This window comes from Mycteria americana, chromosome 22 (assembly GCF_035582795.1).
Source record: "Mycteria americana isolate JAX WOST 10 ecotype Jacksonville Zoo and Gardens chromosome 22, USCA_MyAme_1.0, whole genome shotgun sequence".
Taxonomy (NCBI): Eukaryota; Metazoa; Chordata; class Aves; order Ciconiiformes; family Ciconiidae; genus Mycteria; species Mycteria americana.
This window is the reverse complement of record NC_134386.1, coordinates 8251770-8263952: the sequence shown is the minus strand read 5'-3', so window position 1 is coordinate 8263952 and position 12183 is coordinate 8251770. Positions and strand designations below refer to the sequence as shown.

The following is a 12183-nucleotide window of genomic DNA, read 5'->3' as shown; positions in this document are numbered from 1 at the left end:
TTGAGCGCATTTTCTATGGTCTGCAAACTGTTTCTGCATGCTTATAACATACTGGGTCAATCGTTCATCTCCATCCAACAGGCTGGACTTAGCTGGGATATAAATCCCTGGTATGGCCAAATGTCTCCCAAAGATAAATTTCTGCTGGCGTTAGTCCTATGGGTTGTTGCGGGGCATTTCGCCCATCCCACAGGGCTAAGTGCAATGCGTCCGGCTACTTTAAGCCTGTGTTTGTGGATATTTCTGCTATCTCTTGTCTAAAGGTTCTGTTCATTCTTTCCACCTGTCCTGAGGGTTGCGGGTGATAGGGAGTGTGCAAGTTCTTCTCTATAGCTAGCGACTTACATAGTTGACCGATTGTATTTGCTGTAAAATGGGCACCCCCGTCTGATTCAGGTGATTCGGCAACTCCGTATCTGGGTATAATTTCCTTCAATAACGCTTTTATTCCTCCTCCTGTGCCCGCTTTTCTTGTGGGGAAAGCTTCTACCCAACCTGACAATTCACCTACTATAACCAATAACTGTTTGTATGCACTGGTGGATGGCATATCTGTGTAATATATTTGTAATTGCTGAAAAGGGAAACCGGCCCATGGTCGTCCCCCTAACGCTGAGCTCGGCTTGATACTTGAAAACTTTTGGCAGGTTGGGCAGCTACTGGTGATCCTTTTTGCGGCGGCATAAATTCCTGGTGCTGCCCATGTGTTTTGTACCTGTTTAGCCACTGCCTCTGCTCCTGCATGAGCTTTGTCTTGAAACCACCTAGCCACGGTAATTAATTACTTCTTTGGCAAAACCGGTTTTCCTCCAATTGTCCATATTGCACTGCCATCTTGTTCTGCTTCCCACTTTGCCCATTGTTTCTTTTCCTCTGCTGTAGAGTCCTTTTCATACGTGGCTTTGCGGTCTCTTTACATTTGGCCATTCATTCTGATTTTCCATTGAGATTGCAACCATACACTCCCTCAGAGGTTGCTGGGCTGCAGCCTTTGCAGCTGCATCAGCTAAAGCATTTCCTTTACTACTTTCTGCAGAGTGCTTGCTATGGGCTGGGCAATGTAACACAGCAATTTGTTTGGGTAGTTGCACTGATTCCAGCAAATTGCGTATTTCCTCTCCATTGGATACCCTTTTCCCTGATGGTGTGAAAAATCCTCGTTCTTTGCATAACATTCCTGTTGCATGGCGTACCCCAAAGGCATACCGAGAGTCCATGTAAATACTGACTCGTTTTCCCTTTCCTAGATGAAAGGGGAAAAGCCTGCCTTTCCCTGTCCCGTGCGTGTCAAGGCTACCAGTTCCACTCCTTGTGCACTCAGCCTTGCTGGGAGTGGTTCAGCTTCCATCACTTGTCCTTGGCTGTACCCAGTCCGTCGTTGTCCATGCAAGTAGTAGGATGAGCCATCTACAGATAGAGCTAAATCTGGGTTCTGCAAAGGAACATCAGTTAAATTTGTTCGTGAATCGCTGGAACTAAGCATTACTCATTCGCACCGATGATGTTCCTCCCTTTCATCAGGCAATGGTAACAACATCACAGCATTCAGCGTATTGCATCTTCACAGAGAACATTATCTGCCATTAGTAGAATCAGTTCTTACCTATGTGCCCATTGCAGTGACAATGCTTGAGTCGCGTATTGCTTCATTAGTATTTCTGCTTTGTGTGGGACATAAACTGTCACTGGATGTCCTGAGATAAGTGGGCGACTCTTCTCCAATAGAGCCGCTGCTGCCGCTACTGTTTTATTTCAGCCTGGTGCCCCTGCCGCCACTGGATCAAGGTGAATTGACTAATAGGCGACTGGCCTGTGATGTGGACCCAGTTTATTGCATTATTACTCCACTGGCTATCCCTTTTTGCTCAGGTACCTGCAAAGGTAAGGGAACCACTCGTTAATTCCTTTTTAGAATATAGGCTATTACGGGAGTGCCGAGTGGGATTTAATACTCCCATTTTGCTGGTAAGGAAGCCTAATTCTCAAGAATTAGGTACAGGATTTGTGGGAAATTAACACTCGAACAGTCAATGTCCACCCTGTGGTGCCAAACCCGTACACTTTACTTGCTTCCATCCCTGAATAGAATATGTATTTTCCAGTTCTAAATTTAAAAGAGGCTTTCTTTTGTATTGCGGTGGATGAACAGTCAGCTCATCTTTGCTTTGGAATGGGAAAGCCCGACCAGCCGGAGGCTTCAGAGGAGGAGAGTCAGAAGAAGACAGAGACGAAGACAGATAAGGTGGGGTTGAACTACTTGCAGAAATTTCTTTTTCCGGTAGCTTCTGCTACAATTACCACCTTTATCTCTTTTTTTTTTTTTTCCTTTTTTAACTTTTGTCCTGGCAGTTTTCTCTCCCCAGACCATTCATGCCATACATACCAGTAATCCATTTGGTATGCGTCGATGACTTACATACATTAATTTGTGTGGATCCGTTCTTGTAATAAACGGCCATTCACCTTGGTATAATTTGATTGCGCGTTTTTTAGATAATTCTGCTGTACTGTAAATTTTCTCCCAATTCTGTAAGACCTCGGCCTAGGGCGTCCCCTTTTCTACACTGGCTACATTTCCCATTTCTTCTTTTTTTTCCCCCTAGTATCAGGGTCTCATTTATGTGCGTTTTACGCTGCTCAGGCCACACACCAACTTTTGCATCTTGTGCGCTTTCCACTGACCAGGCCACGCACTCTCTCTTTCTTCTCGTGCGGTTTACGCTGCTCAGGCCATGCACCACCCCAATCACTAGTCTCAATTCTGCTCAGGGAATTTTGACACTCACCTTTTGGAGCCTCCCCTTCCAAAGGTCCCAGGTGAATTCACCTGCTGCCTGCAGTTGGATGTTTGGAGGTGGGAGGATCCGAGGGTGCTGGCCTAGGGTCCCATCTGGGTCGCCAAACTGTTAAAGGAGAAGGCCCTGCTCGAGCGCTCACACAGCATTGAGGGAGTCGCACACACACCACCCGAGACTTTAACTGCTGGGACCAGAATCCCTTCGCAGCAGGCAGCTCCACTGAGCTGATGGGTGCCCCTTTTCGACTCCTCGCTCACAGACACGCTCTCACTCTTGGGCGCTTCCTCTCCCCTCTGGTTCGACCCTAGGTTTCCTGAAGCAGAGTCTCCAATACGACATACACCAGACAAATTTATGGATTGGTACAGCAGTGAAAACAGCTCGAGCTGGGTGCCTCCAGAGAGGGACCCAGAACAAAGAAATCCCTGGGCAATTATACCCTTACAATTTAAATTCCCCTCCCCTCAGGAGACGGTTCGGGCCAACAGCAGTATTAGGGTCTGGGGTCTCCCTGTTCTTCGCTGGGCCCTTTAATTGTCTCCAGGTGGGCCGATTCTTCACTTATCTCTAGGGCTGCAGCTTCTGCTAAGGTTGAAGCTTCCTTCTCTTTCTGTTTTGCACTGGCTTTGGGGGCCTTCCTTCATGTAGCCAAGTAAAAGTTCAGTGCATGGTCAGTGGATCTGGGTGAAAGTTCAGAGCCTGCAGCCTAAGGCTTCAAGAAGCCTTGCTACTACTGCTATGTATTGGATTCCGTTTGGGCTAGAAAGAGACTACTGCAACACTAGTTTGGAGAGAAGGAGGCTGTGGGGCAACCTCATTGCTCTCTACAGCTTCTTGAGGAGGGCAAGTGGAGAGGGAGGTGCTGATCTCTTCTCCCTGGTACCCAGTGACAGGACACATGGGAATGGTTTAAAGCTTCACCAGGGGAGGTTCAGACTAGATATTAGGAAGCAATTCTTTACTGAGAGGGTGCTCAAACACTGGAACAGGCTTCCTAGAAGGGTGGTTTGATGCCCCAAGCCTGTCAGTGTTTGAGAGGCATTTGGGCAATGCCCTTAATAACATGCTTCAACTTTTGGTCAGCCCTGAAGTGGCCAGGCAGGTGGACTTTGTGATTCTTGTAGGTTCCTTCCACCTGGAACACTTACCCTCTTCTCTTCTCTTCTCTTCTCTTCTCTTCTCTTCTCTTCTCTTCTCTTCTCTTCTCTTCTCTTCTCTTCTCTTCTCTTCTCTTCTCTTCTCTTCTCTTCTCTTCTCTTCTCTTCTCTTCTCTTCTCTTCTCTTCTCTTCCCTTCCCTTCCCTTCCCTTCCCTTCCCTTCCCTTCCCTTCCCTTCCCTTCCCTTCCCTTCCCTTCCCTTCCCTTCCCTTCCCTTCCCTTCCCTTCCCTTCTCTTCCCTTCCCTTCCCTTCCCTTCCCTTCCCTATTTTTCCCAAAGAACAGCACACCTGAGTCCCTCACACAGACCATGACTGCTCAGTCTGCTGCAGGCTGCCTTTTCACCACCCACAAACATTGGTTTCCCATGCAGATGTACCCTTCCAAACTCCAGCACTACAGCTGATAGTCCAGAGAGGAAGGCAAGACTTCCTCAAACTTCCTCAAATGACAAGAAGTCATTTCTGGAGGTCACTGGGAGACCAGGCACGTCCAAGGTAGTGAATTTGTCATGCAAAAGGATCCAGGAAGGACAAAAATGGGCTTTCCAATATGAATGAGATGGTTTGACTTTTACAGTCCTCACCAACGCAGGGGGATTGAAGAGGCATCTTACAAAAAGTCTGAGATTTCAGTATTTCCCCCTTGCTCTCACTTGGTGGGTCTGGCTCACCCATGTGTGAATGCTTTTTCATATTCTGGGTTGTTTGGTTTTGATTGTGAGCTTCTCTCCCAGGCCTGAGACTGTAATGGGGCAAGACCTTCTGAGCAGGTGTGTTTGCGGCTGCCAAACTCCAAAGATCATGGGAGCGGCTCTGTGGCCCCATGGCCCACAGCCCCTGCCCGCTCTCCTGAGCACAGAAGCCAGCTAGCAGCCCAGCAGCCTTTCATCATCCTTGGGCCAGTCATGACTTTCAAAAGCTGGCTCTTCTTGTTTTAGAACAGCCAGTTGCATACTTTGGTGTAAGGAGGCTGTGTCATCCCATACCATCCCAGCATCCCACCATTATTATCAACACTGTTTTCAGCACAAATCCAAAACATAGCCCCATACCAGCTCACATGAAGACAATTAACTTTATCTCAACCAAAATCAGCACAAAAGCAATAAAAGCTCAGGGAAAGAAGGAGGAAACGGGGATATTTGGAGTTATGGCATTTGTCTTCCTAAGTAACCATTACCTGTGATCATAGAATTATAGACTTATAGAATCATTTAGGTTGGAAAAGACCTTGAAGATCATCAAGTCCAACCGTTAACCTGGCACTGCTAAGTGCAACACTAAACCATGTCCCTAAGCACCACATCTACATGTCTTTTAAATACCTCCAGGGATGGTGACTCCACTGCCTCTCTGGGCAGCCTGTTCCAATGCTTGATAATCCTTTTGGTGAAGAAATTTTTCCTAATATCCAATCTAAACCTCCCCTGGCACCACTTGAGGCCATTTCCTCTTGTCCTATTGCTTGTTACCTGGCAGAAGAGACAAACATCCACCTCACTACAACCTCCTTTCAGGTAGTTGTAGAGAGCGATAAGGTCTCCCCTCAGCCTCTGCTTCTCCAGGCTAAAGAAGCCCGGTTGCCTCAGCCATTCCTCGTAAGACTTGCTCTCTAGACTGTAAGGAGGCAGTGTCATCCCATACCATCCCAGCATCCCATGGTCTACAAACTGACAATGCTGCTAAGGCAGCTGCTTGCAGTCTGACAGCTGCAGATGCCAATGTGTGGACTTGCTGTGCCACCAGCGGACTGACGATTTCAGTTGCGAGCACAATTTCAGAGTTAGACTGTCCAGAGGGTTTAGGGTGCCCCTCCCAAGCCTAGCACTCCAGACGCTTCTCACTTCATGCAACGTTGTGCATGCTTTGAGTGAACTGCTAGCAGAAATTCTTAACTGTTTGGACTATATGAGGCATTAGGGGCACTTACGGTCACAGTCCCAAGACAGGAGATATTTGAGATATTTGTTTCCTTTTCAGGACTTTCCCACGTGAACAGGGCAGCCGTAGGATGACCAGGCACTACACATGGCATACGAATGCTCTGATTCTGGGGACTGTGTTGACTTCCCCACATGCCTAATTGTATCCATGTTTTACCAGGGTCTAGAAAAACCTATTCCTACTGTATGTCGTCAGTCAGAGATCTCTGTCCTGAGCAGAAGTGACGCAGAAGTGTCTCATCCTTCCTCCGTGTCCAGTTCGGAGCTACCCTTCTAGGCTGAGCGAGAGGTGAAACAGTAACAGCAGTTCACTTAGCTGGCTAACGCAGCAGCGTACCAGTTACCCAGGACCTGGAGCTGTAGCAAAGACAGGAACATGCACTAGGGCTGAGATCATGTGGGTGGCACCTCTAGGCCCTTCCACTGGGATCTGCTGGCTGAGTTCATCCTGTGACAGGGAAATGTGCAGCCCAGCGCATTGCAGAAGCTCCTGGAGGATGTGCAGCCCAGTATAAGCCTGTGCTCACTCAGGTCGACTTATTAGGTGGATCACCAAGTCGTCCGTGGAGAAAAGTCTTCTGCTTAGGACCACTACAGGCACCCAGAGCCCTCGGACTTTGGAAATGGTGTTTCCACTTCCATCGTTTCCACTTGGCCTGTTGGAGCAAAGCAGTTGGTGAACACCCTGCTGGTTTTCAGGCACATTACAGGATGATGATGAAGTCCAGCTGAGGAGGTCTGCCATGCAGGGAAGAGTAGGGCATGTACTGACCTGTGACGCACCTAACGGTCCAGCTTCTGATATATTCAGGTGGCCTGAAACAGGTAGCGTCCCTTTGGGCCCCCACACCACATGCTCCTGAGGAAGGGCTGGGGAGCTTCCTGCAGCCGCACAGGTCCTATTGCCCACAAGAAGATTTCCCGCCAGGCCAACCACAACTGCAGTACACTGGGCATTACCACACTGGAGCGAAAGGACACCTTCTAGTGTCCTGGCAGGAATGACAGGAAGAGACACCCAAGGGTGCCCTGACAATGCCAACTACTTGCTCTTTACGCCCTCTCGAGTTTGGGTTCACGGTAGTCACAGACCGGACCAATGCCAAGGCAGTAACGGCGCTGTGACCAGGACATAAAGCGAGGTGTTGGTGTGATTGTCAATGGCGACAGAGGCAAATGTGGGCAAAGACGTGGGAAGGTGAGACGAAGCAGTTCTGTCTCTGAGGTCTCCTGTGTCCATGGGGTTATTTCACACCCTGGGGAAGCGTGCTGGGGAGCCCCGTCTCGGAGGTCCCGAGCATGTCCCTACAGGCCGCTAGCTCTGCGGTGTGGAAGAGACGAGTGTCAGGCAAGCGGGTAGGAGAGGGAGGGATCGTTTCCGCGCAGTGTCTCTTGTCCCCGCGGGCAGGGGATGGGAGTGAGGCCAGGGCGGGCTGGGGGTGCGGGGCACGGGGAGGGTCCTGCGAGGGGACGCTGCGGGCCCGCAGCCCGACCCTCCCTGGCGCTGGGGCTGGGGCCGGCCCCGGCTGCGCCTGGCCGAGGCGCCGACTCCCCTCCGCAGGGCTCGGCAGGGCGACAAGCCGGGACAGCGCCGGAGCCGCGCTGGGAGCCAAGGGCCAGGAGCCTTCGTCTGCCGGGGCACCGCGCTCCTCCTCTGCCCAAGACCCTGCCCCGCGTCCCGCCCCGCGCCCCCCCTTCTCCTCCCCCGAAGGCGCCGCGGCACCGGGGGGCCGGGCCGGGCCGGGGCGGGTCTGTTGGGGCGGGCAGAGGCGTGGGCGCTGCCGCGGCGAGGGGCCGAGCCGGCGGGGCGGGCAGGAGCGGGCCCGATCGCGGCTGCGCTCGGCTCCTCTGCGGCTGCCGCCGGGCGCTTGTGCCCCGGCCGGCCCCGGCGCGGCAGGGCATGATGGCGCCCGGGCTGGGGCCGTGGCTCCTGGCCTTGTCCTTGGCCGCGGGGCCGGCAGGTGAGAGCCGGGCGGGGAGGGCAGCGAGCCCGGCGCTGGGCCCGGGGCTGGGGCTGGCCGCGGCCGACCCTGCCCGTCGCGGGGCCGCGGGGCTGCGGCTGCTCCCGCGCCGGGCGCGCTGTTGGCCTGGCGCTCGCCTTCCTTAGCGGGGAAGCGGGGAGCGGGTGGCGTGGGCGGGAGAGGGAGAGGGGAAGGCAGAGGCAGAGGCAGAGGCAGAGGCAGAGGGAGGCTTTCGGGCAGCCGGTCGGCCGGAGTGTCGGGAGCAGGCGCGGCTCAGCCCCGAGCAGGGCAGGCGGGGCATTGCCCCGGGCGCGGGGGTTTGCCGGCAGAGAGGGGGGTGTGGGCTGTCGCTGTGTCGGGGCGGGGGGCGCCGGGGCGGCGGGGGAACGTCCTCGGGCCGTGGGCGCGCCCTGCCCGGCTGCCCGCGCTCTCCGTCCGCAGGGGTGTGGGCGCAGCTGAGGCTGGTGGAGGCCGGCGGAGAGCTGCGAGCGCCCGGGGACTCCGTGCTCCTCTCCTGCCGCGGGTCCGGATTCACCTTCGGGAGTTATGCAGTCCTGTGGTACCGTCAGGCACCCGGTGGCAGTCTCGAGTGGGTGTCCTACATCAGGTCCGATTCCTCAGTCACTCAAGTCGGGTCAGCAGTGGAAGGTCGAGCCACGGTGTCCCGGGACAATTCCCAGTCCGAGTCATCTCTGTCCCTGCGTGCCCTGAAGCCCCAGGACTCTGCCCGCTACTTCTGTGCCGTTCCCACCGGGACAGGAAATCCAGCTGCGCTTTAACACAAACCTGCTGAGTCCGGCACAGGGTGTACAACGTGTGGAGCTGGCGAGTGCTGAGGTGGCTCAGGGCTGTTTGCAGGGAGAGAGGGGCCATCCCTGCACACCGCAGGTTGTCCTGGCCTTTCTGCAAGAGCTCCTTTCCCAGCACTGCCAATTTCCATCTTTGGAGTTCTAAAGGCAGTGGTTTATTCTGAGGAGGTGATTCAATGTGTTTCTGTCACCCAACCAGGCTGGCCACTCTGCCTGCCTGCAGCCCCTCTCTGCCTTCCCATGTCCCCATTCTCCCTGGGGCACCCAAAGTGCTTGGGCTTTGGCAACAGCATTGCCTGGCAACACCATTGCCTGCTTCCATTGACCCTTTGGTGGGCAATTTCCTTGTGCCAGCGAAAGCAAAGCAGTGATGGAACAGCCCTGCTTTTGTTTCAGGTACATTTCAGGGTGATGAGATCCAAGCGACGAGGTCTGCAGTGTGGTGGCGAGCAGGGAACACGGGGACCTTACGATGCACTTACAGGTCCAATGCCTCCTATATTTACGTGGCCTGGTATCGGCAGCGTCCTGGCGGACCCCTGCAGTACTTGCTGCAGAGCAAGGGCCGGGGAGGCTCCTACAGCCACACAGCCCCTTTTGCCCGCAAGAGGTTTTCCTGCCAGGCTGACAAGAGCTCTGGGACACTGATCATCAGCGGGCTGGAGCTGGGGGACAGTGCGCTCTATTACTGCACCCTGCAGGGACCACAGTGAGAGACACCCGGGGGCTGCCCCAACAACATCAGCTTCCTCCTCTCCTGCTCTCCCCTCCTGCATGTTCACGGGGGTCACAGCCCATCTTAGTGGTGAGTCCATGAGTGGACTGTGGCTGGGGTCAGAGAGAGGGGTGTCTCATCGTGGCTGGGTGCTGTCAGTGCTCCAGAGAATAGAGTAGAGTAGAGTAGAGTAGAGTAGAATAGAATAGAATAGAATAGAATCGACTATTTCAGTTGGAAGGGACCTACAACGATCATCTACTCCAACTGCCTGATCAGTTCAGGGCTGACCAAGTTAAAGCCTGTTATTAAGGGCATTGTCCAAATGCCTCTGGAACACTAACAGGCTTGGGGCATCAACCACCTCTCTAGGAAGCCTGTTGCAGTGTTTGAGCACCCTCTCACTAAAGAAATGCTTCCTAATGTCCAGTCTAAACCTCCCCTGGTGCAGCCTTGAACCATTCCTGTGCGTCCTATCGGTGGGTACCAGGGAGAAGAGATCAGCACCTCCCTCTCCACTTGCCCTCCTCAAGAAGCTGTAGAGAGCAATGAGATTGCCCCTCAGTCTCCTTTACTCCAAACTAGACAAACACAAAATCCTCACCCACTCCTCATAGGTCATGCCTTCCAGCCCTTATGGGGGGAAACCTGATGTGGGAAGCCTGAGGAGAGCAGATGTGTGGGTAGAGAGGAGCTGGGGAGAGGTGAGCAGGAGCTGCTCTGGCCAAACACCCTGTGCACGGTGTCATTGCCCATCCTTGCTAATTGGATTGGGGCAGGGGAGAAGTTGGAGGTTTTTAGGGGGGAACTTAGCACACCCTTTCCTGCCTTCCATGCATTGCATAAATTGAGGCGATGATCCTTCCCCTCTACTCACAGAATCACTGAATGACTGAGGTTGGAAGGAACCTCCAGAGGTCATCTGGCATAAGCCCTCTGCTCCAGCAGGGCCACCTAGAGCCTGTTGCCCAGGGCAATGGCCAGACAGCTTTTTAATATCTCCAAGCCTGGAGACTCCACAACCTTTTTGGGCAAGCTGTGCCAGTGCTTGCTCACCCACACACTGAAAAAGTGTTTTCTGACGTTCAGTGGGATGCCTTGAGCTGTTGCTGCCTGTTCATCCTTGTCTCCCGGGGTTACAGGTGCCCTTTCTCAGGTGCAGACAGAGGCCTCTGGGCCCACACTAGGGAAGGTCTCAGAGTCTCTCACGCTTACCTGCCACATCTCTGGTGTACCCATCACCGACAGCAGCTACGCTTGGGACTGGATCCGTCAGACTCCTGGCAGACACCTGCAGCATATCGTGTTGCAGTATCCTTTCACAGGACTCCAGCACATTGCTTCATCCTTCCAGACCCAAGTCAGCAGCTCTGCAGACCCCTCCAGGAACCAGCTGTCGCTGGAATTGCTCTCGCCATCAGCTGCAGACGTGGCCACCTATTTCTGCAGCAGCAGAGAGCTGGGAAAGGGCAGAGTGCTTGAAACACAGGCAGGGCCAGGGCAGAAAAGGAAGGAGGGGGTTTAAATCCAGGCAGGTCTTTTGTGGTTGGCTGCAAGAAGGCTTCTCAGGACTAGTCTGGGCTGGCTTTCCTAGAAAGGGGCACAGAGGTGCTGCAGCAGCAGCAGCAGTCTCCCACAAGCACCCACAGAAACCATGAACATGTTGTTAACCTTATTCTTCTCCAGCTCTCCCACAGGCAGAAAGCAACAGAGAAAGAGGGGAAACAGAGCTGAATTGAGTTTTGAAACCTCATGTTGTTCAGGGAGCCCCAGAGTAGTAAGAGAGCAGGAGCTGAACTGAAGAGCATCTTTTCTTCTGGACATGTGTTGGCTCCATGTGCGTATACTTTCATGTGTGTACACTGAGGGCCAACATGGAATTTGGAGGGAGGACCCCAACAAGGATGATATGGAGGGTGCCCTGGGCCAGAACAACACTCCAGCCCTCCATGGGTTTGTGGGCTGTTGGGAACCTGGCATGTCGTACCACGCTGGGGCAGCCCCAAGTGTCCCGGGGCACCCTACACCACCCTGGCCCTATATCCTCCTGCTTCTTTTCCCAGCTGCAAGTGTACAGTTTCAATGGGCTTCTCTATACTCTGCAACTGCCCTTCCCATGCCTTCCCTGGTTCCCCCTCCCGCAAGGGGCCATGTTGGAGCCCCCAGGAAAAGAGAGGAGAGGGAAAGGATTCAGACAGTCCGTTGAGTCAGCAATTTTCCCCCAAATGGTGGTACCTGTCAAGATGGTGACACTGTGTCAGGGCTCAGTACCTGGAGGTGTCCCATCCTGTGGCTGCAAGGATTGTAGGGGGAGCTCTCTGTTCCTGCTCAGTAGGAGAATGGAGAAGGGAGTGTCCCTGTTGTGCTGAGCAGCCCCAACAGCCTGGTCCCTGCTGAGTCCTGTGCACATGAGTTTTGGGAGATGAGCTGGGGGGCCTGAGCCTGCACATGTACCCCAGACCCTCAGCAACAAGCATAGCCAGGGTCTCATGTAGCTGGAGCGCTGTAGGGCCTTTGCTGCTTGGGGAACCTGGGAGGCCCTTGCCAAGGAGCAGGCAGCTGGAGAAGTGCCAGCATGAGGGAGCGAGTGGAGGAGTAGGGTGCTGAGCCAGAGTGGAGAGAGCAGGGTGGGAAGCACATCTGCGTAGGGGTGCCCTGTTCAAGTGGAGCTGGGCTCAGGGGCTCCCATCTGGGAGGAGAAACTCAGCAGCAGCAAGGGTCAGGAGGCCACTGGGAGGACAGCCTGCCACCCCCAGGGCTAGCTCCAAAGTCTCAGTAGAACCCTGCAGTCCTTCCTCG

At 53.8% G+C, this 12183-nt stretch overlaps 1 protein-coding gene and 1 gene segment (V, D, J or C); both read left to right on the top strand.

Moving 5' to 3' along the window:
• Positions 1 to 12183, top strand: part of LOC142419578 (M1-specific T cell receptor alpha chain-like) — a 394724-nt gene that overhangs the window by 204303 nt on the left and 178238 nt on the right. The window lies entirely within an intron of this gene.
• On the top strand, positions 7674 to 10061 carry LOC142419582 (Ig heavy chain V region C3-like). The segment is given in 2 exon segments: positions 7674 to 7860; positions 8302 to 10061. Coding segments are annotated over 2 exon segments (399 nt in total).